The sequence below is a fragment of the Heterocephalus glaber genome, unplaced genomic scaffold (assembly GCF_053883595.1).
Source record: "Heterocephalus glaber isolate CG9 unplaced genomic scaffold, H.glaber_assembly_v1.0 deba00001532, whole genome shotgun sequence".
Lineage (NCBI taxonomy): Eukaryota > Metazoa > Chordata > Mammalia > Rodentia > Bathyergidae > Heterocephalus > Heterocephalus glaber.
Window position 1 is genome coordinate 27,761,827 of NW_028258330.1, and position 27,287 is coordinate 27,789,113.

Genomic DNA, 27,287 nt, shown 5'->3' on the forward strand with positions numbered 1-27,287 from the left:
TAACAACATTCTTCATAGGATTAGCAACTGCAGATTGTCTCCTCTGTCTCTTTCTTTTCTTTTTTTTTTTTTTGGTACTGGGGATCGAACTTGGGTCCTTCCGCTTGCGAGGCAGGTGGCTGAACCACTGAGCTAGATCCCCGGCCCTCTGTCTCTTTATTTTCATTCTAGAGAATTTAGTTTACTGACATCAAAATAGCCAGGTTTGGGAACACTGAACTTGAAATAAAGTTTAAAAGCTTGTTATTAGACTGGCTGAGCACTTGCCTAGTATACTAAAGATTCTGGGTTTGATACCCAGCATGACAAAACAAAACACAAGAAAAAAATTGTTACCAGTTGAATGTTGCCTTAAATAAGTTAACTACTCAGCTATGAAAACCTCTGAAAGGGGACACTGTAAGTCATCTCCCAGGGTCATCAGGAGGACTAGGATAAGACAACTGGTGAGAGTATTATAAAGCACTATTCATATGTTTATTATTATTATTATAATTAGGACAGTGATGATCAATTGAGTATCTACTCCCAACTAGTGTAGGAAGAAATCACTGGTTGACATAGATTCATACATTTTCAAGGGAAAGAAGGTGAAAGAGTATTTTCAAAACCACAACCAAATGGCTATATTTATGCATCATTTGTTGTGGTGCTCAGGACTGAACCCAGTGTCTTGTGCATGCTGGGGGAATACTCTATACTGAGCTATATCAATAGCCCCATAGCTACAAATAAAATAAGAACTTGTCTCTACTAGTTTTTCCTTAAAAATTAAAGACTGCAAAGTGTGATTAAAACACTCACCTGTGGCTTTGTGAAGTCATTGGCTGCACACCATTGAACGAAGTGCTGTTTTGCAGCAAACAAACTCTTTCCATCCTTCTTCTTACAATATACACGAATAAGCTGCTCTGCAAATCTCTCTGGCAGAAGCTGTGAGACCTTTTTTTAAAAAAGGAAAGATTTTGCTGTCACTCTGAATTCACACATCAGAGAAGTATCTGCTTCTGTATCTAGGCTCCTGAGTACCATATCTGATGCTTAAAAGCACACATTGCTTTGGTATTTTATCCCAATTATAATCCAAAGGGGAAAAAAATCAAGATAATTGTCACATTGCAAAATGCCCCATTTTACACCAGTTAATAAAAGATTAAGGGTTTGTGGTACATAATTACATATAACAGGAGACATGTAAGTAAGCACTTTAACTTACATGATTTCAACCATAGAGCAGTCACCTCCCACCAAATTTGTAACCAAACCTCTGAACAGGGGCATTTTCACTGATGTTTACCAAAAAGGAAAGATTGGCTAAGCTGGTCTTATCTACACATATACTTTATTTATGTATTTTTGTACCGGGGATCGAACTTGGGACCTTGCACTTGTGAGGCAGATGGCAGAACCACTGAGCTAAATCCCCGGCCCTACACATATACTTTAAAGATACCCTTTTTTTTGGTACCAGGGATTGAACTCGGGTCCTTGTGCTTGCACAGCAGGCAGTGAAACCACTGAGCTAAATCCCTGGCCTAAAGATACCCTTTTAAAAACTGTATGCACTGACGTTAGAACGTAACTGAATGTAAAATGCAAATTTACTATAAAGACTTGCCCAATATGAACTACTATAGTATATTTATTTTACCTAAGTGATTACCTGATTTCTAGTAATCATGATTGCTCGGCGAGGGTCACTTTTACAATAGAAGCGAACATGATCAATTGGATTCTTGTCTTCCATTCCGTAATCCATGTTGATGACCTTGATAAAAGTAATAAATAAGTAATCACATAAGAAGGAGAAGTCAGGGTTGTAGGGGCATCACAAGAAATGGTATGAGCTGGGTGTAATGGTGTATGCTTGTAATCCCAGCACTGAGACTGAGCAGAGGATCACAAGTTTGAGTCCTGTCAACTTAGTAGGACACTGTTTCAAATTAAAAAATAAAAAGGGCTAGGGATGTGGCCCAGAGGTAGACACCCCTGGGTTCAATCCCTAGTACCATACATACATACATACATACATACATAAAAAAACAGAAATGGAACAGAGCCCTCTGGGGGTTATGTAAGATCACTAGTAAGTTGTTGCAACATGATGTAATAAAAATAACTTTGACACATGACCACCCATAGGAATTTCATTTAGAAATCTGGGGTGAGGGGAAAAAGGACTGTGTGTTCAATATAAGTAGGGTATAAAGACAATACCTACTATGGGACAGACATTGTATGTGTATTTTTTCTCCTACAGTATTGGGGATGGAACCCAGGGCCTTGCACATGCTAGGCAAATGCTCTACCACTTTTTGAGGCAGGGTCTCAGTTAGTTGCTCAGGTTGGCTTCAAACCTGTGATCCTCTTGTGTCAGCCTCACAAGTAGCTGGAATTACAGACATGTACCACCATGCAAGCTGAGATATACATTTTTTTGTTTTTATTTGCTTGGTTCTTTTTTTTTGGTACCAAGGATCAAACTCATGACCTTGAGCTTGCAAGGCAGGTGCAGTACCACTGAGTTAAATCCCTGGCCCAGTTTTGCTTTGGTACCAGGGATCGAACTCAGGACCTTGTGTTTGCAAGCCAGGTGCAGTACCACTGAGCTAAATCCCTGGCCTTTGGTTTGTTTTTTGAAACAGGGTCTCACCATGTAGTTCAGGTTGGCCTTGAACTCACTATGTAATCCGGGTTGGTCTCACACTCATGGTGATCTTCCTGCCTCAGCCTCCTGAGTATGGGGATTACAAGTGTGCAATCTATGCTGGTTTGTGAGCACTTAATAAGTGACTATTGCAACTGAGGAACTGAATTTTTTATTGTTTTCGATGTTAATTTTTTTAAATTTAAAAGGCTTGCCAGCCATGGGGGTGCTTGCCTGTAATCCAAGCTACTCAAGAGGCACAGGCAAGAGGATCAAATGTTTGAGGCCAGTCTAAGTAGAACAGTGAGATCCTCATCTAAAATAAATAAACAAACAAACAAACAAAAATTAAAAAACCCCACCATGGCCAGTGGGCCCTACAGTAGACAGTGCAGGCGTAGAGCTAGCTGCATTCCTTACTTCTGGGGGACCTCACACCATCAATTCTTTCCTCCCTCCTCTGGGCTTTCTCACAGCAATTAGATAGTCTTTGATCTTAAGAAAATCACAAACACTACTCTTCTTCATCCCTTGCCTCTCCTTTAGGATCAAACTCATTGCAAATTGTCTCCCCCTACCTTTGTGAGGTACTATATATCCCTCTCTGGGTATAGGTTGAGTATCCCTTATCTGAAATGCCTGGAACCAGAAGGGATTCAAATTTCAGGTTTTTTAAGATTTTGGAACATCTGCATGGACTACCACATTTTATTAGCATTCCTAATCTAAAAACTCCAAATTCAAAATGTTCCGAAATCCAATAATTTGAGTATCATATCAGCACTCAGAAAGTTTCAGATTTTGGCAGTCAGGCCCGGTGGCACATGCCTGTGATCCCAGCCCTCTGGAAGGCTGAGGCAGGAGGATCACAAGTTTGAGCCCAGCCTGAACAACTTAATAACTTAAAAAAGTGAGGAGAAGTTCCACCGCCTGCCTCGAAAGCACAAGGTCCTGAGTTCGATCCTTGGTACCAAAAAACAAAAACAAAAACAAAAAAAAGTGAGGAGAAGAAAATAAGAGGTTCTGATGTGCTAGGAACAAGCAAATTAAAAGGAGACAAATTGAGGACAGAAAACAAGATGTTTAAATGAGTGATTTTTAAAAAGAGAGTAGTTTCAAATGGTGACGATATCCAAGGTGTACTGTGCTGGAGCACTGGCTGAGGTGAAGTGGGTATGGTCACTGGGGATGAAAATGAAGACCTCAAAGAACTGGCTCCATGTGGCCATGAAGCCACTCAGGATAAGGACAGGAACGGAGCAGAGAGGAAGACTGAGCCAGGACAAAGCTTCTACTGAGAGGACGGTATATGGTCTGCACAAAAGTGATTCTTTCCTTGGGACAAATTCCTAGAGTAAAGCTGCTTTATCAATTACATTTGGGGGCGGGGGGTTGCGACAGAGTCTTGCTTTGTAGTTCAGGCTGCTCTCAAACTCGGGGTGATCCTCCTGCCCCTGCCTCCCTGGTGCTGAGATTATAGGTGTGCGCCACCATGTTGGGCTTGTCATCTACAATTCTGGAACATTCTTCTGATTTGGTTTCTTGTACCAATTTACACTCCCCTTTTCACATACCCTATCAACAAAGAATTTTATAACACTTTGTTTTTACGAGTCTGATGTAAAAAAACAAAGAAACAAAAAACTTTGTTGCTGCATTAACTTGCCTTTCTCAGAGTACTGGTAAGGTAAAAGTTCTTCTATGTCTGGTAATGATGTGTGTGTCTTTTCCTACATGAGCCTCTTCAAGTACTACATCCTTTTGGAGATTGTACTTTGGGAGAAAAACCAGATAGGAAGTTGAGAGGTGGACTAGGATTGATCTGGACAGCCCAGAGCCTCAGGTAGAGCAGAGAGGCCTAGGGCAGACATGCAAGAGAGAGCCCAGGGAAATCACTCCAGGGAGTGAAGTCTTTCAGAGACACAGAAAGGCCATGCAAGAGATCCCTCTACTCTCGCGGCCTCTCCTCTAAGGAAACAGAAAACTGTGCCTTGATCTGAGGACCTGTGCACTTCAGTATCAGCCGAGGAAACACACAGTGGACCCACTCCGTCTCTATGGCAAAGAGTGGTTACACAGAGCTCACCTTTCACTCCAGATGTGTCAAGAAAGTAACAAAGAAAAGCAGCAAACAAATATATGAAAAAATGTTCAACATCACTGGTCATTCGAGAGATGCAGATGAATACAATACTGAGATTCCACCTCACCCCACAAAGAATGGCTGCTATCAAGAAATCAACCAATAACAAATGCTGGCGGGGGTATAGAGAGAAAGGAACCCTTCCCCACTGTTAGTGGGAGTGCAGACTGGTGCAACCACTGTGGAAATCAGTATGGAGATACCTCAAAAAACTAGGACTAGAGGTCCCATTTGACCCAGCTATTCCGCTGCTGGGTATCTTCCCAAAAGAATTAAAAGAATCATACCACAGTGATATATGTGCACCCATGTTCATAGCAGCACAGTTCGTAATAGCTAAAGTTTGGAAGCAGCCCAAGTGCCTATCAACTGGAAACTGGATAAAGAAAATGTGGTTTTTTTTTTTATAAAATGGAGTACTACTCAGCCACAAAGAACAAAAAACTAGAGTCATTTATTGCTAAATGGATGCATATCGAGGCCATACTCTTAAGTGAAATAAATAGGACACACATGTGTAAATACTGAATAGTTTCACTAGTGTGAGAAACTGATAGTGTAAACAAGGGTTAAAATGATTAAAATGAATAATTGATAATTTGAAATAGGAAAAAAGGTCCAAAGACAAAGGAGTGAAGAGAGGGGAAGGGGAAAGGAAAAGAGGGAAAGGAAAAACTATGAGAAAAGAGAAAAAAAAAGGAAATTAAATCTATGTAAATAGGGAAGGGCAGAGGGGCTGAAGGGTGCACAGGTAACTGGGGAAAAAAAATAAAAACCAAGATACATCATGTACAGGTACAAACACCCAATGATAAATGTAAATGAATTGTATACCTAAAATGTACCAATAAAAGAACTAAAAACGAAAGTAACAAAGGAGAGGCTTATGGAAAAATTACAAGGAAAATACCCTCCTGAGATTTCAGGCGTAAAACTCTGAAAATAATTTCTTACATAAAACATGAGAAAGCTGATTGGTATTCTCATCAGGCTACAAGACATGTGGCCTCTATGAAAATAGAAATAAAAAAACCTTTTACATACCTTAGAGTATGTATATAGACAAACTAATTAGCACATGTCACTTTTGATTTTACTCCATCCCTTTTTCCCTTCCTGCCTTCCTTTCTTCTCTCTCTCTCTCTCTCTCTGTCTCTGTCTCCTTTCTCTGAGCTACAACCCTAATCTTTTCTTTTTTTTTTAATGTTTTATTTTCAGGCAGAGTCTTGCTAAGTTGCTAAATTGCACAGCCTGAGCTTGAACTTGCCATCCTCCTGTCTTAGCCTCCCAGACTGCTGGGATTACAGGCATGTACCACCATGCCCAGCTCAAAAAATTTTTAGATCAATATATTCAAGGTTCTATTATCACATGACCATAATTATACTAAAAATACTGGCAAAATTTACAAAGAAAAATTTAAAACTGCTTAATAATGTTAGTTTTCTTTGTGAGATCACAGCTGATTCTCTTCTTTCCTTCTTTCTGTATTTAGCCAAGTTTTTATGATGAATATATATTACTTTTATCACAAAGGGAGGCTTTATCTTAAATTCTTCTTTTTTTTTGGCACTGGGGATCAAACTCGGGTCCTTGCGCTTGCACAGCAGGCAGCAAAACCACTGAGCTAAATCCCCAGCCCTCTTCTTTTTCTTTCTTTTTTTTTTTGGTACCGGGGATTGAACTCGGGTCCCTGCGCTTCCGCAGCAGGCGGTGAAACCACTGAGCTAAATCCCTGGGCCCTATCTTAAATTCTTTACTTAGTCTATTCTTGGGCTGACTACTTACATCCACTATGAAATCTTCAGCCTTCATTTCAGCCTCCAGGACCATATCCTTAGGTTTAGAGTCAGCAACCTCTTTTGGAAGGTGTTCGTAATCTTCCTAGAAAAGATGAGATCCCCATGTTAAAACCCAATTTTTCATCATTAAGTTTTTTTTAATTTAATTTAATTTAATTTTTTTGGTCTCAGGGATCAAACTCAGGTCCTTGCACTTGCAAGGCAGGTGGCAGAACCACTGAGCTAAATCACCAGCCTCATCATTAAGGATTTGTGTCACAAATACATTCACTCTCTAAAAATGGCACTTCACTAGGAAAAATGGTTAGAGATATATATCCCTGATAGTTACAGCTCCTACCTATGCTATCCTTTAAGAAAATAGAGCAATCTTCATAAGAAAATTGCACATTTTGAAAAAAAATAGCATCAATCTACTACAGAAACAAGAGAAAGTAAAGTATAACCCAAGAAATTATTATGAGGTAATAATAACACATCAGTTGTCTCTTGTTATGGGTTTCTGTCAAATAGAAAAACCTTTAAGAAGCCAGAGGCAAAAACAGATATCTGAACTAAAAAAGACAAGCACATGCCAGCTGGGAGACCAGATATATTGTGAAGGAATTAAGTACAGGTGACCCTTGAACAATGCAGGTCCACTTACATCTGGATATATATTTTTTTAAGATATGTGACAATTTGAAAAAAAATTGTGGACAAACTGCAAGCTTAACAATATGGAAAAAACTGAGAAAAAGGTATGCTATGAATGCATAAATTATAAAGATATTAGAAAATGTTATTTACTGCCACAGAATATATAATAATCTACTATACAAAGTTAAATTTTGTCAAAATGTACACATACAGACCATATGTGGCTCCATTGCAAGTTGAGAGAAATGTAAACAATTGTAATGATGTGGGATTGAATCATAACCTCCTAAACCTAACTGTAGCACATATTACAGTACTGTTAACAATTTCCCAGCCACCTCCTATTGCTACTGTGGTGAGGTCAGGTGTTGTAAGCATCCCTTCAAAACTCACTGTGGTGTTAATCATCCCTATCTGAGCAGTGTCTCTCTAGTAAACTGTCTATTGTGGTGAAAAGTCATCTCTCCCAGTTCTCTCATATTGTTCACAGTATATAATATATATATACAAATATATGTTAATCGACTTTAATGTTATCAGTAAGACTTTCAGTTAACAGCAGGCTATCAGTAAAGTTTCTGGGTAGCCAAAAGTTACAGAGAATATTTTACTGCATAGAAGTCACCACTTTGTGCCCCAGCACTGTTTGAGTCAACTGTAGTTCAAACAGTTCCTCAGTCGATGAAGCTTATGTAGGTGCTTTATTTTCAGGGTCTTCCCCCTGATATTTATTTTCCTGTGCTCAAGTCTCTAGACAAAATTGGAGGCCCCTTCTCTCTTTCTGAATGAGGGAACAAAGGTTTGGAGTTGGACCTGCCTGTGTTCCCATGAGCAAGTTATTTCATCTCACCCGGGCCTCGGTTTCCCATCTGCAGAACGGGTCCATAGATACTGCCTTGCTCTGAATTGTGACAGGTTAATGGCTTCCTACTGGACAGCAGAGATGGTGCTAACCTTTCACCAATAAGAAGATGCTTGCTAACTTACCTTTCTAATCTTTCGTTTCCCAGGCTGGGTCTCACCCACATATTTGTACAGATTACGGTATTCAACATTTTTTAAAACTTCTCGTGCAGCATCCAATTTGGGATCAGTAGAGTGTAAAATCTCCAGAAAAATGTTATCTGCCAATATGATGAAATCTTAGTCATATTGGAATGAAAATACAAGATTTAGAGACATGAATACTGTTGTACTCCTGAAGTGGTTTCAAGAAGCCTTTCATGAATGCTGGCATATTATAATTTTATTCATGTGAATATTTTTAAAAGAGGAAAATGGAAAAGCTTCTTTAAAAATGTTCCATTCAATGCCTTAGGTTTACTTCAAGGTAATACGTGTATGTGGAATGATGCAGGCTTAGTAAGACTGCACTAGAGCTGATGCCTGTCGAGTTGGGAGATGGGTACACACACGTAGTACATGATTGTTGTTACAGTTTGTTTTTAAAAGACAATGATCCCTAAGTACTTACAAACAAAATTATGTCTAGGATCTGCTTCAAAATAGCTCAATGTTTGACAGGAATGGGCAGATGGGGGAATGAAGCAAAACTGCTATGTATCTCAAACGTTGAAGCTAAGTGACAAGTACATGGAATTTTGTAAATGTCTTTAACAAAGTATTTCAAACATTAATTCCATGGTAACAATAGAAGAAACATTTTACCTTTTTTGTATCGCTCCAATTTTTTTTATTTTGAAGTTTCAAAATACAATATCCATTGCCTAAATTCATTAACATTTTTCAACATATGCACACTTTCTGTGAAATACCTGAACACTGTCGACATCGAGACCTTCATCCACCCCCTAAATACTTGAGCACGTCTCTCAAGAACAAGAACTGTCTTTTATGTGAAGAGACCAAGACACTAACACTGATATAAAAATGTTATGCACACTGGTGTGGCAGTGCACACTTGCACTCTCAGCACTCTGGTGGCTGAGGCAGGAAGGTCACAAGTTTGAGGCCAGCTACATCATGAGACTCCCTCTCTCCATCAAAACGTATCTTCTTTTTTGGTTCTGGGGATCGAACTCAGCACTTTGTGCTTGTGAGGCAGGTGCAGTGCCACTGAGCTAAATCCCCAGCCCAAAATGTTCCTTTTTTTTTGGTACCGGGGATCAAACTCGGGTCCTTGGGCTTGTGAGGCAGGCAGTGGAACCACTGAGCTAAATCCCTGGCCTCAAAATGTATCTTAATATATATTCTATCTCAAATTTGCTTACTTGCCTCAGTAATTTTTTTTTTGCTTTTTTTTTTGTACTGGGGATTGAACTCTGGTCCTTGCACTTATGCAGCCGGCAGCGAAACCACTGAGCTAAATCCTCAGTCTTGCCTCAGTAATTTAACTCAAGGATATTTGTTACTGGATAGAGAAATCAATCAAGTACACGAATAATATTAGTGGTCACAGTTTTTATCTCTCTTAATCTAGAAACAGAATAATTGTTATTTTTGTCTTTCAAGATATTGATATTGTAAGGGCTGGGGATTTAGCTCAGGGGCACTGTGCCTGCCTTGCAAGCACAAGGTCCTGAGTTTGATCCCCGGTACTGGAAAAAAAAAGATATTGATATTGTAGAAAAGTTCAGGTAGTTCTCCGTGTGTGTGTGTGTGTGTGTGTGTGTGTGTGTGTGTGTGTGTGTGTGTGTGATTTCAGTAGTAGGGATGGAACTCAAAGCCTCACACTGAGCTACATATCCAGCTCTTTTTCATTTTTATTTATGGGCTGGAGATTTAGCTCAGTGGTGCTGCCGCCTGCCTCGCAAGTGCAAGGTCCTGAGTTTGATCCCCAGTACCAAAACCTCCCCAAAAAACCAAACAACTCATGAGTTCATTTTTACTTATTTGTGGTACTAGAGATTGAACCCAGGGATGCTCTACCATTTAGCTACATTCCGAGCTTTTTTTTATTTTGAGATAGTGTCTTACTGAATTACCCAGGGTAGCCTCGAACTTTGATCCTCCTGCCTCAGCTTCCAAAGTAGCTGGGATTAGAGCCATGTACAGTACTGCCATGCCTGGATAGTTGTTTTGTAATATATTCTATTATCATGATGGGTTATGTTATATTTGACCAGTTAGTTAATAATTGTCAGATTTCTCTATTATAAATTATATATATTTTTTTGTATCTCTCTCATGCTGGGGGTCAAACCTAGGGCCTCTGAATGTGAGGCAAACAGTCTACCATTGCACTATACCCCAGGCCCTACTTTTTCCTTTATAGTGAATAAGTCATAAATAGGGGGATACTTTGAGAGACTGTGTGAAATTCCAACAAGCATTCAGTCAATAGTTTAGGATTCACTGATGATTCTTTCCTGAAACAACCACTGCATTTTATAAAATGAACTTTATTATAATGCCCTTTCTTGCCCCACCCCCTAAAAAGAAAGAAAGCTCCCTTATGTAATCTACCCCACTTAAATGTATGTATCCCTCCCTACTGAATTTGTGGTCATCTCATTCCTCACATTCACTAGTGCTTTCTATAATCTTTCCATCCTCAGTTTTCATTATTTCTTCAGTTTGAAATACAGAACAATTTTATGTTAACATAACCAGATGAGACTGTTGTTGCTATTAGGAATTGAACTCATGGCTTTGTGCATGTTCCAACACTGAGCTATATTCTCAGCCCTTTTTAAAAACATTTTTACTTTGAGATAGTTTCTCACTAAGATGCCCAGGGTGTTGTTCAACTTGCAACTCTCCTGCCTCAGCCTCCCAAGTAGCTGGGATTACAGGCATGAATCACCATGACTGGCAAGACTAGATTTTTCTAATCTAGGCTTTTCCTTTATTCTTGCCTAAATTGATGGAATGTTTTCCTTAATTGCAGAATTTTAATTCTTGGCGCCTACCTAATCCTGAAGTTCACCTCATGGCACGACACCATGAAACTTTCCTCAATCTATTCAACCCAGTGATGTAATCCTTCCTTCCTCTGAGCCCAAAGAACCTTATGATACTGTTCTTATGCCTTTTATCTATTTCATCAGGTACAGGTTTTCAGGGATTTACATTTTTATTTCTGTTGGATAGAAGAGGAGTTACTGGGTCACAGGATATGTATATGTTCAATTTTACAAGAAAAATTGGGCCGGGGATTTAGCTCAGTGGTTCCGCTGCCTGCCTCGCAAGCGCAAGGACCTGAGTTGGATCCCCAGTACCAGAAAAAAAAATAAAAAGAAAAATGCCTGTTTTCTACAGAGCCTATACCATTTACATTCCCACCAGCCATGTATGAGGGGTCTATTTATTCCAGGTAAGTTTTCAGGGAAGAGTTATACAGAAGCAGAGGAAGCTGCTTGTCTATCAAACTTAATGGCCAAAATACTACTCTGAAACAATGTAGACAGTATTCAATTTGGGAGTTCAAACACTTGGTTTTGCTGTTTATTTGGATATATTGTGCTTTCATCCATGTGGCCTTAGTTTCCTCATTTAAGTTAGAAGTAGATGGGCTAAAACATAAATTTAAGATTCTATGATTCAGGCCAGACATGCTGGCATACACCTGTAATCCTAGCACTTGGGAGGCTGAGGCAGGAGAATTACTGCAAGTTTGCGGCCAGTCTGGGCTCGTGAGTTTAAGGACAGACTGAACTACATAGTAAGATTCTGTCTCAAAAAAAAAAAAGGATTCTATGATTCAAACTTAAGAATTTCGGTCTGTTTGGGGCTTTATGTTCCACTCATTGCTTAGGAATATTGAGGAATAAATACCAAGATAGCAGTATCCAGGGCAGAGGGTATAAGAGGGTATAGCTCAATGGTAGGGCATTTGCCTGTCATTTTCCAGCCCTAGGTTTGAGCCTCAGCACCAAAAAAAAAAAAAAAAAAAAAAAGAGATAAGGTAGCTACATCCAGAACATTAATCACCAATAGGATTTTTTTTTTTTTTTTGTACTGGGGATTGAACTCAGGACCTTGTGCTTTCGAGGCAGGTGCTGGAACCACTGAGCTAAATCCCTGGCCCAGCAATAGGATTTTTAGAAGCAGAGAACAAACACACAAACTGGCAGGAATAAATTATTGACACACACAACGTAGATGACCCTCAAAAACACAAGACTTCACACAGCATGACTCTGTTGGCATAAAAACCTAAAACAGGCAAACAGTGCTTACTTCTGATTGGGAAGGAGCAGGACAGCATTTTCTGAGAAGAAAATAATGTTCAATGTCCTGTACTTGTCAAAGCTCTAATAAATGTGCCCAAGATTTGTACATTTGTATGAACTGTATATATATTTTATAATAAAAGAAAAATCAATTAACAGGAAATACAAACTACTGAACTTAATATGCATGTTGAAGGACAGGATACTCTGAAAGGCATCAAATGAGATGGATCAACAGATGGACAGGAGTATGTTATTATGTGCTAAATACATGATGAAGTAAGTTCAGTAACTGCTATAATTTAGGTGGTGGGTGTTCACTGCAAAGTTATTTCAATATTGTTGAATGTTTTCAATACTTCAAAATAAAATGTAGAAAACAGTCCAAAAAGATAAAAAAGAAAAAAAAGCCTAGGAAGTTGAGCTTTTTAAACAAATACATGCTGTGTTGACTTTTGGAAAAGCAGTAACGGTAACAGAGGGCCTCTTGGTCCTATCCCTTCAAGGTCAGGTAGTTAAGGACAATAAGGATTATAAGACTGCTCAGAATAATATGCAAGAAAGAATATTGTCTCTGTCTCAAATGATGAAAGCTGGACAGGCCATACGCTCTTCTGCTATGCTGATGGATAAAGCACAAGGATGTGACCTAATCTCTTACTTGGGATTTTTGTACCTTGAACAATTAATACAAAGAGACCAGAAGAGTTTAGATCAGTGTTATTCCAAGTGGAATCTGTAGGGCAGTGCTTGTCTACTGACTACTAACTAAAACTACAGAGGCAAGCACAGCAATTGACGACAAGCACAGCAATTGACGGTAAGCACTGAAAACCTGTTAAAGCAGTTTGGCACTGCTACCACATTCAAGTACAGGCTCTCAACAGTGCTACAACATGCAAGTGTATCTCACTGAACATGGTAAAAGCCAATTTGGATGGTACAGAACCTTTATGGTGAGCAAGAGCTGTTTATAGTTCCACAATGTGGACTATACTAATGTATACTACTTTAGGGTTAGTATGTCAATTGACCCAAGCATATAAAATCTAAAATGTATGTCTTCTCATCCAAAATAGCTTAAATGCAATTATAACTTTACAGAATAACTTGTTAGAACTTGGGACCTTGTGCTTGGGAGGCAGGTGCCAGAACCACTGAGCTAAATCCCTAGCCCAGAACTGGCTTTTAATGAAGGATTGAAGGTGACTTTTCAAAACACAGTATCATTTCCTTTATTATGAATAAAAGTGAAAAATATCCCCAGATTGCTTTAAAATCTCCTTTTCTGTTCCTATCAACATAATGATGGGAGACTAGTTTACTATGACACTATTGAAATGGAGAAACAATTTAGATATACGTTATCTCCTGGAACTTTGTCATCAATCCAACCTTAGATTAGATATATTAGCAAGCAAGAAACAAACTTAGCTGTCACATCATAAACCTTAAATACTGACATGCCCAGTGTTCTCAGAGTGCACAAAGACATTTGCTATGAAAAATCACCACTTCCAATTTTGGCTTATTTATGATTGGAAAATGGCTACAAGCTTACAAGTGTAATAGGAGTTCTCTATATTAACTGCCTATGTGTACACTCATCTCTTGGTATCTGTGGAGGACTGGATCCATGACCCAATGGCTACCAAAACCCAAGGATGCGCATCCTTTATATAAAATAACTTATGCACATCCTCCCGCATACTTTAACCTCTACATTACTTACGTTAATAGGATATAAATGTTACAGAAACATTTGTTATACTGTGCTGCTTAGAGAGAAATAACCAAAAAAAAAGTTGGTAGCCAGGGATTTGGCTCAGTGGTTCTGCCGCCTGTCTCGCAAGTGCAAGGATCCGAGTTTGATCTCTGGTACCAAAAAAAAAAAAAAAAAAGTTGGCACATGGTCAGGACAGACATATTTTCCCCAATAATTCTGTATTCATGGTTAGTTGAATCCACAGTTGCAGAACATGTGGATTCAGAGGGCTAAATGTATTTTTAAAGAATATGTATAGTTGGGCCAGGGATTTAGCTCAATGGTACTGCCACCTGCCTCGAAAGTACAAGGTCCCGAGTTTGATCCCAGGTACCAAAATGAATAAATAAATAAACAAATTTTTTAAAAAAGATAAACTCACATTACAAAAACTATACATATTCCTTTTTTCTTTTTGGTATCAGGGAATGAACTTGAGACCTTGGACTTGCAAGGCAGGTGCCAGAACCACTGAGCTAAATGCCCGGCCCTATTATATTTATTTTTATTAAATTTATTAAACAGTAAAGTCTGACAAAGTTGGATGTGGTGGTGCATGCTGTAATCCAAGCACTCAGAACCAATTTTTAAAATTTTCAGCCCTTTTAGATTGACATTTTCTATAAAATAAGATAAAAATAAACTACTAGGGCCAGGGATATAGCTTAGTGATAGAGTACTTGCTTAGGATGGTCAAGATCCCCAGCACTATTAAAAAAAATCATTAGAGGGCTGGGGATTTAGCTCAGTGGTTCTGGCATCTGCCTCACAAGCACAAGGTCCCGAGTTTGATCCCCGGTACCAAAAAAAAAAAAAAATCATTAGTTAAATGAGATAGGGGAAAGGGCACAAACAATATATAAGCCTATTTTTTGTTCTTTGTTTTGTTTTTTGAGACATGGTATCACTATGTAGTCTAGGTTGCCCTTAAACTCACTATGTAGTCCAGGCTGGCCTCAAACTCACAGTGATCCTGCTACTCAGCCTCCCAAGTGCTAGGATTAAAGGCGTGTGCTACCATGCCCAGCTTACTCATTTTTATTCTCAATCGACACTTTCCTAGTTTAAAGAATCAACTACCACACCCTCATCTCTTACTCTAAACTGCAGACTTTGTTTCTGCAGAAATATAAAGCACTAATCCTAGCCTCATATGCTTTGCAATATTTTTTTTTTTGGTACCAGGGATTGAACTCGGGTCCTTGTGCTTGCAGGGCAGGTGGCAGAACCACTGAGCTAAATCCCAGGCCCTATACTTTTTTCTTTTTCTTCTTCTTCTTTTTTTGGTACTGGGGATCGAACTCAGGTCCTTGTGCTCTCGAGGCAGGCGGCAGAACCACTGAGCTAAATCCCTGGCCCCCTATACTTATTTTTTATAGGCAAGGAAACTAAGGTTCAGAGAGGTTAAATCACTTTACCAAGATCACCTTGTTAGTATAATACGGAGATAAACTCAAATTTAAAAATATGCAGTATAATCAAATAGGAAGCTAAGATACATTTGAAAGTGTGGATCAGCAATCCAGGGACAGTCTATACCATATCTGAGATGGACCATTATGTTACCTTCAGTTCTTACCTGTCAGCTTGGTGAAGGCTTCCATGTCATCAATTGCTGTAGAAATGTGATATTTTTTCCCTTCAGCACCTATAATCTCTATGTAGGGGTCTGCTTTGAGGAAAGCATCTGTAATCCTAAAGATCATTTTATGAAAATATGCTTAGAGAAATTTTGAATATTTGTGCTTTATACCTTACTTAAGGGGATCTTTCTATTCTGTGAAAATAAACTTTGAGGGAAGATGTTCTAAAGAAAATGGCTTCTTTCTCACTAAGTAAATGTGCAGTGATCTGTGAGCTCCTGTGTTTACTTACTCCAGGCACTATGGGGAGGGTTTCAGATAGGTTATCTTATTTAATTTTTCCAACAATGGGTAGGTATAATCAGCTCCAATTTTACAGATGCAGAAATAATATAATTTTCCTTCCAGCAGGTTAGGAAGAAGCAGTGGCAGGATTTGAATGTAGACTTTTCTGACTCTGAATTAAAAAAAAACTCTTACCAAAGTACCAACATACTAATAAGAGAACCTATTCTAACTAGTCTACTCATAATGAAGGATAGGTTAAAAAACAGAAATGAAGAGAATTTCTACCACAACACAAATATAAATGTGAACTTAAAGGTTTATAATAATCCATTTAAAGACATGGAAATCAACTTGACTCACACTTGATCTTTTTTTGTGTGTGCTGGGCTCAAACCCAGGGACTTGCACAATCTAGGCAAGTGCTCTACCCCAGCCCCCCTTTTTGTTCTGGTACCAGGGATCGAACTCGGGACCTTGAGCTTGTGAGGCAGGTGCCGGCACCACAGAGCTAAATCCCTGGCCCCTACCCCAGCCCTTTTTAAATTTTATTTTGAGACAGGGTCTCACTAATTGCATAGGATGGCCTTGAACTTTGGATCTTTCTGCCTCAGCCTCCTCTGAGTAGCTGGGATTACAAGTATACTCCACCATACTTCACTCACATTCAAATTTTGCTTGGGATCAAAACTCCTCATGGAGTCTTTGAGTCACATACAGATTCTACTGTACTATTTTGTTTTGGTTCTGACTGACTCAGAGAAAAAGAGGGGAAATTCCTGCTGGACTTACTACCTGCTACTAACTTTGATAAATATTTGACAAGATAAAACATATAAGCTTTAATCCTCAAGATTAATTGTTGTTTTTAATCTCAGAATGTCAATTGATCGTGGCCCGCCTCCTGTTACATCCGTGACCAGTATCTGGTATGAAGTGATGACCTGTGCAGAGGTCCTGAGCCACTTTGGCCCTGCTTCTCTGTCTCCAGCCTAAGCCAGCTCCTCTTCAGTCATGTGCACTGTTCTCTACCTGCCCATTTCTCTCCTCTTCTTCCAACTACGTTTACTTAATGTTGGATTTTATCTGTTTGTTTAAGGAAACTATTTTACTTACTTACTTTAGACCCAACTTGAATTTATCTGGAAATCTCAATTTCAGCCAAGTATGATAATGCAGTAAAGCACCATGGCAGATTTTAGGGGGAAATAACTGTAAAATTTCTTACATTGTATCAATGATGTTACCGACTTTATGTTGATAAGCTCTGCGGTGTAAACAGTTGCGTGTGTGGAACATGTCATACAGATTGCCAACCTCCTATAGAAAAACATGAATGTATATTAATTTAGGGTCAGATTGTATTAATCTTGTTAGGAGACAAGTATGTAAGACAAATAAAAGGGACGATGGCAGACAAAAAGGCTACATGCAAGAGCTACTCATTAAAACCCTTGAGGCGACTGAAAGAGAGGAATGGGTAAAGCTGTTTATTGGTTTGCAACTCTTCCTCTTCTTTTCCTTCTTTCTTTTCTTCCCTCCTCCTTTCCTCTCTCCTGCCCATCCTTTCTTTCTTGGATTAAACCCAGGGCTTTCATGCTGAGCTACATTCCTAGCCCCTTTTAAATTTTCTATTTTGAGACAGGGTCTCTCTAAGCCACTAAATCGTCTAGGCTGGGCTTGAATTTGTGATCCTCTTGTCCCTGCCTCCCAGAGTGCTGGGATTAGAGGCATGCACCACCACACCCACCTGTGACTTTCATTTTTAATAAATTAAAATCTCGCTGGGGGCCAGGGATTTAGCTCAGTGGTTCCGCTGCCCGCCTTCCAAGCACAAGGTCCTTAGTTTGATCCCTGGTACCAAAAAAAAAATCTCGCTGGGCATGGTGGTACGTGCCTGTAATCCTAGCACTCTGGAGGCTGAGGCAGGAGGATCACCATGAGGTCAGGGCCAGCATGGGCTGCAATGTGAATTCAAGACCAGCTTGAACTGCATAGCAAGACCTTGTCTCAAAAAAAAAAAAAAATCTATTATACATGATGTTCCAACTTTGTGACAGATCCTGTTGGGGTTTTGTTTTATTTTGTCTTGGGTTTTCCTTTGTGCTAGGTATTAAACCCAGGGCCTTGTGCATGCTAAGCACATGTTTTACCACTGAGCTACACACTTCCAGCCCACAGGTTCTGTTTTAGGCATTTTAAATACATCTTTTAATCATCTCATTAAATCTACAGGATAAGTATTCTTATTCTTATTCAGGATAAGTATTACTGTTCTTTACTCTTGACAGTACAATACTAGAGTACAGTGCTATAGCATTCTTTAGTTACAAGACTGTTATCTAGCAGGGACCTAGTGGGGTTGAAATTCTAGCTCTGTCATTTATTAATTCTATGCCTTCCTATGGCTCAATTTGCTCACCTGTTAAATGGTGCTATGGTTTAAATATGGTTTGTCCCCAGAAAAATTCATGTCAAAAGTAGGTCTCCAAAATAACAGTGCTGCAAAGTGATGGGGCCTTTAAGAGGTAATTGGGTTTTGGGAGCTCCACTCTCATGAAGAGATTAATGTAGTTCTTCAAGAGCAGTTTGTTATAAATGAAGCCTGGAACCTCCCCTTGCTCTCTTTAGGACATGCCTGCTTGCCTTTCTGATTTTCCTCCATACACTAAGCAGTAAGTGACCCTTATCAGAAGCCAAGCAGATGTCAGTACCATGCTCTTGGGCCTCCATAACTGTGAACTAAATGAACCTCTTTTCTTTTCTTTTTCTGGTACCAGGGATCAAACTCAGGTCCTTGCGCTTGCACAGCAGGGGGCAAAACCACTGAGCTAAATCCCCGGCCCTGAACCTCTTTTCTTTATAAAGTATCAAGCCTCAGATATTTTGTGATAGTAAAAAAAACCAGACTAAGACAAATGGGCTAATAATAGTATCTCATAGGGTTATAAGGATTGTTGATTCATTCAAAGCACATAAAACACTGCCCAGGGCTGTTGATGTAGCTTAGTGGTACAGTGCTTGCCTAGTGCGTGAGCATGAGCACTTGGTTTCAATTCCCAGCAACACAAAAACAGTAACAACAACAAAACAGTGCCCAGCACTAAATAAATGTTAAATTTAACATTATATTACGACTTAACAATGCAGTAGAAATGAAAAGAGCCTTAAAAGGATTACAAATATATTTTAAATAAAAGGATTGATCATTTACCAATTTTTCCAAATAGCTGAAAGTTATTTCCAAATTTCAAACAAGAAACTACACTTTTCTTTTTGTCTCCTTTGACATAGCTTACCTTTTCTCTAGTGCAAATATGCTTCCTATTATCCACTTCACAGACACGGGCAAACTTAAGAAAGCGCTTGTAATCAAAATTATTTTGGATTCCAAGATGATGGCAGTCCCTATAAGGAGTCCAAAGAAAAAGATGAAATTTTTCAACAGAAAAAGTGCACTTTAAATACTAATACTGAATTCATATAAAGATTTTACACAACTTTTCTGAAGTGTTCAGTGCATACCTGGCAAAATAATCCCACTTATCTACATCAATGCCATTTCTTTTATTAGCCACTATCTCATAAAGGAAGCTTTTCTCTTTAGGACGTCCTTTATATGGCCACTAGAAGACAAGAAAACCCAGGCAAAATTTTAGGACAGGCAACAAATCTGCTTATAAGCAAAACAATTGTGTTCATCTGGAAATTATAAACTGGGAATAAGAGAGAAATTAGAAGGGTCTATTCTTGGGCAGGAGATTTAGCTCAGTGGGTTCCAGCGCCTGCCTCGCAAGTGCAAGGTCCCGAGTTCGATCCCCGGTACCAAAAAAAAAAGATGTAACAATCCGGAAGGGTCTATTCTTTCTTCCACTTCATTCTTATAAAAGTAGAAAGGGAAAAGAAATGCTAAGGTATATGTCTTATTAATACTAAATCTATTAATACTAAACCTTTCAAGCTGGGGATGTAGCTCAGTGGTAGAGCACATACACACACAAAACAAGTGCCATTCAAAGGGTCCTAATATATTATTACATTTCCTACAAATGAGAACTTTTTTGTTTTCCTGACTTAAATCTTTTTGAAAATATGATTTAATTATGAACTAGTAAGAATGTTACTGAAATAATGCTTGAATTTATGTATTAAAATAATACTGTCTACACATCTAGTAGCTTCACATCTAGCTACATGACATATATACTTTCAAAGCAGTTTTGGACCTCTGTTTTTTTGTAAATCAAGTATTTGCTGCAAAATCCACTTTTTTTTTTTTTTTTGGTATGGGGGATTGAACTTGGGTCCTTGTGCTTGCACAGCAGGCAGGGAAACCACTGAGCTAAATCCCCGGCCCAAAATCCACTTTTTAATTTTATGTTTTATACGTAGATTTGTATTAAGGAGAAAAAAACCCCTAAAATCTCAAGGGAAAATTGTTTTCCAACTCATTTTTAAATTAAAAATATAAAAGATTTTTCTCTAAACTAGTTCAACTTTTTAGGTCTTCATATATCTAAATATTTCAAATAGGTTAACTACAATGGATAAACAAGATGCACTTTTATGTCTGCAAACTAATGTATTTAATGTTTCTACCTAAAATATTGCATATATATTCATTTAAAAAGATTTGTAAATATTTGAAATTTAAGAATAACTTCTTTTTTTCTTTTTTTTGGTACCGGGGATCAAACTCAGGACCTTGTGCTTGTGAGGCAGGCACAGCACCACTGAGCTAAATCCCCGGCCCTCTAAGAGTAACTTCTAAAGAACTAAGCTAAAAGGCACAAAAAATATAAACCTTTCATCTTTTGGATTAGAGGGTAAAACTTTTATTTTGTCATTAGCCCCTATAAAACAGCCAAATGTGTAGCTGTGAAATAATTAGAGGAAACAGACTAGAGAAGAGCATCAGTCAGTTCAAATTAAATTGAATATAGTACAAACTTACCGAAAAATCTTTGACCGGTGATTCAAGTGGTCCTGCAATTTGTTCCTTGATAAAACAAATATCTTCCTCAGGGATTAGACCATAGCGTTCCATGATAGCTCTGAGACCGTTAGAATTAACTAAATACTCAAACATCTGAACTGACCCCTGTTCATGCTGGAAAAATCAGAATATGGCCTGTTAGAGACTCTAGTCTATCCGGGACCCCAACTATACAAATTATTCTTGTTCTAGGTAACTGATACAACTACTGCATGTTCTACTGCACATTAACTACCTGGTTGCTAACTACAGTTTTGTAATTTTAAAAACCTGCTGAATTTGTCAATATTTTGTCTACAAAACTTCTATAAGCCATGGTCATACAGGCAGAATCCCATTTTAATGAATATCACTGTAAGAACTCAGTTCTATTTTTTCATCAGTGTTGGAACATGTGAAGCTAAAAGCTGTTAGTGCTTCCACCTAGCGGCAAACAGAGGTAAATTCAACCTTGTCAGTAAAATTAGACTCTGAAATTAAGATCTCCAGGTTGAGAGCCAGGCATAGTGGCACATATCTACCTAGCAAGTTCAAGGCCAGTCGGGACTACATAGCAAGACCCGGTCTCAAAATCCAAAACCAAACCAAAACAAAAAACTAGACTGAAGTCTCAAATCAGCCTCAATTGGCTCATTTCTTTGTTCACTAATCCACAATCACTGTAAACATCAAATGACCTCCTGGAGACACCAGTCCTATTCCAGGTCTTACCAAAATGAACTCAAGGTGAAAAGCAAAACTTAAATGGTCCTATAATTACTTTTAAAAATTGAATCAAGATATATATTAATTTACCTACAAAGAGTTAAATGGTAACATTACAGAAATTTGGCAGATATTCCCTAATCAAGTGATCAAACTTAGTATCACAAGTAATGGCTCAAAGAGATTTTACATACCTCTCCATGTGCTACACTAAGAAGGATACATCACTTCTGTGGCGTTCTGCCAGAAATACCAAATCTGGCTATGGTAATATTAGATCAACTAAAACTCAAATTGAGGGACATTCCACAAAATAGCTCGCCTGCTCTTAAGAAAATGACAAGGGGCCGGGGATTTAGCTCAGTGGTTCCGCTGCCTGCCCTGCAAGCACAAGGACCAGAGTTCGATCCCTGGTACCAAAAAAAACAAAACAAAACGAAAAACCGAAAGAAAATGACAAGGTCATGAAAGATAAAAACTTAAGAATAGGGGCCGGGGATTTAGCTCAGTGGTTCCAGCACCTGCCTTGCAAGCACAAGGTCCAGAGTTCGATCCCCGGTACCAAAAAAAAAAAAAATTTAAGAACTGTCCCAGATCAAAAGAAAAGACAAATGGCAACAAAATATAATATACACTGAATCCTACACTAGGAAAATAAAGTTTTTTCCCCTTTTCTAACATGGTCACTTGGTGAAATTAGAAAGTAAGTCTATAAATTGGATGACAGTACTGCATCAGTACTAATTTCCTGATTTTGATAATTGTGCAGAGGTTATATTCTTATTTTTAGGAAATGCCTAGTGAAAATACTTGAGAATAAAAATGTCAATATCTTTTTTTTTTTTTGGTACCGGGGATCGAACTTGGGTCCTTGCACTTGCACAGCAGGTGGTGAAACCACTGACCTAAATCCCCAGCCCTCTCAATATCTTAAAAAAATATTTTTAAATATAGCAGGGTGTGGTGGTGCATGCCTGATGGCTCAGCTACTCGGGAGGCTAAGACAGGAGGATCACTTGAACCCAGGAGTACCAGGCAGCCTGGGCAACAGCAGGATCCTGTCTCAAAAAAAAAAAAAAAGGTATGTGTACAGCTTATTTTCAAATGGTTCAGAAAAAAATTATACACAATTTGTAAAAACAGAGCATGCTTGGGCTGGGGATTTAGCTCAGTGGCACTGCACCTGCCTTGCAGGTGCAAGGTCGCGAGTTTAATCCCCAGTACCAAAAAAAAAAAAAAAAGAGCACGTTTAAAAGAAAACACAGCGGGCCAGGGATGTAGCTCAGTGGTTCCGCTGCCTGGCTTGCAAGCACAAGGACCTGAGTTCAATCCCTGGTACCAACCCCCCCCCAAAAAAAACCCCAAAAGAAAACACAGCAAAACATTAACATTTTGGTAAATCTAGATTGAAGGCTTTTTTCTGTGAAAATTCAACTTTTCTGAATGAAGTTATGTAAAAATCAAACATTAAAAAATTGAATCAGAGAAGTTGTTCAAATGGGAAGGGGAACAAGAGAGGATATAGAGGAAATAAATGTAACTCCCAACCTGCTAGATGTCAGATATGCTGAGTTCATGTTTCCCCAAATCAAAGAGTGGATTCTAAGGAACAACAGAGGTTGAGAGTAGGAAAAATTTATTGAGAAATGGAGCTCCTGAGAGACAGGAGGGGACCCAAAAGTGGGTTGCCCCAGACCTCACTTCACAGAGGAAGTTTTATAAAGCAAAATCAAGAGGTGGGTACAATGTGGGTCAAAACTATGATCAATCAACAGGATAACAAGTATAGCCGCTTAGGTAATGTTGATCCAATGGGGAAGTAGGTGATGTAGCAAGTGCACATGGAAAGAACAAGGACTTTTTAAGTGATGGGTCGGGAGGTCCTGGTCACCCACTTGGGTGACTGATGTCTATCTAGATTTTATTGGACCAGGTGATACCAATTATAGTATGATCTTCAATTTGTTGCTTATCCCTCAGGGAGGCATGTAGGCCTAGTCATTTTCTTTATCTTGAGGCCTGGCCCACATATGCGCCTCCAGGCCCACTTGTAACATTTTCTCATCTTCTGCACAGACTCCCTCGAGGGCCTACCACTGTCTGACTGCCTAAAATATTTCCACTGTCTATAACAGGGGGAGGGAAAAGAGATTTAAAGGAAAAAAAATTGAAGGATAAAAATGAAAGCAGACTCAGCTCCTCCAGTGGGTGGTGAGTTTTTGGCCTTTTATGACCCTCACAGGAACTTTCGTGGTCCCCAGAGCCCACAGAGGATCAAATCTGCATAGTCAATGAGACTGTAATTAGGGTTGGGGTGAGCCAAGGGTTGCAGAAGACCACTGGGTGGGGCACTTATTGTACAGACGCTAAATTTCCTGGTTAACTTTCTCTACTGTATTTAGATCTGGACATCCTGGTCCTGTTCCAATATTTAATTCTGAAGGAAGATCTAGTCTAGCAAGTGGGCTCCAAGGTGGGTTGGCCTTCCTTTCTTTCTCCAGCCTTTTCCTTAGCTACCTCCTGCCTCAGTAGCACAAAACAAACAAACCAAATTTAAAAATAAAAAACAATTATCCATATTAAAAAGAGAAAAATTAGTTTTACTATTCACATACACAAAAATTAATTCCCCACGAGCTAAGTTCTTAAATGTAAAATATTTAAAGAAAAAGACCTTAGAGCCTCCTAAATCAGCCCTGCTAGAGAAAACAATTATAAATTACATGTGTGATCCCAGCATTCTTGGAGACTGAGGCAGGAGGATTTCAAGTTTGAGTTCAGCCTGGGCAATAGTTTCTTGGCAAGGCCCTATCTCATAATAAAAACCAAAAAGGGCTGGCTAGCAACTCAGTGTGAAGGCCCTGGGTTCAATCCCCAATATTGTAAAAGAAAAGAAATATTGACAAGCCTAACACTAGGAGAAAATACTTATAATACACATCTGTAAATATATATATATATACACACACAAATCAGTAAGGAAAAAAAATCAAATTATTTCTCCCTCCTCTATCTTCCTTCACTGCTGGGGATTAGTCCATAGCTACACTATTGTTAGATGCATGATCTACCAATAAGCCATACCTTAGCCCCAAATAAAAAATTTTAAATGGATAAAATATTGAAAGAAATTAGTACAGGTAGTACAATGGGAGCTGGCAGAACCCCCCCACACACTTGAGTTTGGCCAGCACCCTAGACACAATCCTCCTTCCATTTTTTTTCCCCATGTAGTTCAGTTTGCCCTTGAACTCACTATGTAGCTCAGGCTGGCCTCAAACTCACTGCGTTCCTCCTGCCTCAGCCTTTTGAGTGCTGGGATTATAGGCATGTGCCACCAGTCTGGGACTTTCCATTGTTTTAAGAGAGGCAGAAAATGAAATAACAAAGACCCAAGAAATCCTCAAAGTCCCAGGCTGCAGCACATGTCCATTAGATCTCCTAGCCCAACTTTCAGTAACCTTTTCCTTGCTAAAACCTTATTAATGGTTTATAAATATGGACTGCACCTCATGTTCATGATTTAATCAGATTGAATTCTGGCACATCCATGCTCACTGAAAAAATCTGGCTTGGCTTCTGTCAATCTTCCATAGAGGCACTTGGGGTGGAAACACTTCCTTTAAAAATCCAAAAGCCAGGGCCAGGGATTTAGCTCAGCGGTTCCGGTGCCTGCCTCGTTAGCACAAAGTCCCGAGTTTGATCCCAGGTACCAAAAAAAAAAAAAAAAAAAAAAAAATTAAAATAGGGCCGGGAATTTAGCTCAGTGGTTTCACCACCTGCTGCACAAGTGCAAGGACCTGAGTTCAAGCCCCGGTACCAAAAAAAACAAAGAAAAAAGAAAAATCCAAAAGCCTGATTTGTCTGTGTGCTGTGCTGTACTTTCCATTTCCCTGTGGCCCCTGACACTTTTCTGCACATGCTGGACCTTCCCTGAGCACATCATCCCATGATCTTTAATAAATGTAGATTTTCAACATCTCCACGTAAGTACGACACGCTTTCATTAGAGTCACCAGGATAATCACACTAAAGCACTTCTGGAACAAATGACTAGCAGCATACTGCTCTTACAGATTGGGTCTTCCCTGGCTCTTTTCCGTCCTGCCTCCTTCCTTCCTATCTCCCTTGAAAAGCTACATTTTTGTAATTTCTGGAGAAGAGCAGGAGATACAACAGCTCCCCTCCTCCCCAGAGTATAGGATGGCGGGGGAGCAATGGTAGGAATGGGAAGAAATGCCCACCCAAATGCAGCAGCCAGGATTGAGGCTGGTTTTATACTTTGTTCTTTTGTGATGAGGAACTGAATTTGGAAGGAGAGAAAAAAATCTGTCCATGAAATGTTCCATCTGCAGGTAATCTTTCAGGGAATCCCTTGAGTTATGAAAAGTTCAAGTTAAAAAAAATAAATAAATGTAGCTGCTTTTCCTTTACCATTGGATGTATGCTTTGCAATTCACTGCTCATAGTACACAGAGACTGGAATCAATCCGCTGGATTCATCACATAGTAACAAAATTTTCACCAAAAAGATATATCAATAACAGTATAAAGTACAAATAACAAGAAATGGTATTCAATATACATTAGAGAATGTAAATTAAACCCTGAGATACCATTTGACACTCAGAAGTGCTAATCTAAAAGATTTGAAATGTTGGGGTTGGTGTGCATCTCAGCTGTAGAGCACCTGCCTACCATGTGCAAGGGCCTGGGTTCAATATGCAACTCAGCAAAAAATAAATTAAAAAAAAAGATGAAATATTGGTGAGGCTACAGAACAAGTGGAACTTTACACATTGCTGGTGGGAGTATAAAATAGCATAACTACATTGGAAAAAAATGGTAATTTCTTATAGGGTTAAACATGCATCTACCATATGACCCAGTAATTCTATTCCTAGGTATTTACCTAAGACAAATGAAAACATAGTTCTAAAAATTCTTACACAATAATGTCCAATGTAACCTTATATGTAATAGCTCAAGCCTGTAAATAACCCAAATTCAGTCAAAAGGAGAAAGGATAAAAAAATTGTTATTGGGTCCGGGATTTAGCCCAGTGGTTTCGCTGCCTTCTGCGCAAGTGCAAGGACCCAAGTTTGATCCCCGGTACCAAAAAAAAAAATTTGTTACTTATTCACACACTGGAGTACTACTTCAGCAATGAAAAAGAGATCCATTTCTGATAGATTCAATATGAACAAATCTTAAAAATATGATGTTGAGTAGTTAAGACATAAAAGTATAACTACTATCTGATTCTACTTATATCAAATCTGAGAACGGACAAAACGAAGGTATGTTCTTGAAAATCAGAAGGTGGTGGTGGTGGGGAGAGGAGTAATAACCGGTGAAAAGGGGAATAAAGGACGGGCTGGGGATGCAGCTCAGCACTACAGCATGTCCTTACCATGTACCAGGCCTTGGGTGCCATCCCTGGAAAACCCACCCCAAACACACAAGTGAGGTGCAGAAGTGAATTTTCCAAAAAGATGAAAATATTCTACGTCCTGACTGGATATAAACACTTACCAATACTCACTTAAGAACTTTACAATTTATTGCATGTGAATTATACCTCAAA

General features: G+C 38.9%; 1 protein-coding gene across 1 annotated transcript in view; it reads right to left on the reverse strand.

The window, feature by feature from the left end:
- Positions 1–27,287, reverse strand: part of Samhd1 (SAM and HD domain containing deoxynucleoside triphosphate triphosphohydrolase 1) — a 58,360-nt gene that overhangs the window by 5,110 nt on the left and 25,963 nt on the right. The window contains exons 7-15 of the mRNA XM_004867815.3: positions 20,954–21,109; positions 19,525–19,625; positions 19,299–19,407; positions 17,228–17,319; positions 15,711–15,826; positions 8,219–8,355; positions 6,579–6,674; positions 1,664–1,768; positions 805–942 (exon numbers count right to left, since the gene is read on the reverse strand). Coding sequence (XP_004867872.1) covers positions 805–942; positions 1,664–1,768; positions 6,579–6,674; positions 8,219–8,355; positions 15,711–15,826; positions 17,228–17,319; positions 19,299–19,407; positions 19,525–19,625; positions 20,954–21,109 — 1,050 coding nt within the window. The remainder of the gene's footprint in view (positions 1–804; positions 943–1,663; positions 1,769–6,578; positions 6,675–8,218; positions 8,356–15,710; positions 15,827–17,227; positions 17,320–19,298; positions 19,408–19,524; positions 19,626–20,953; positions 21,110–27,287) is intronic.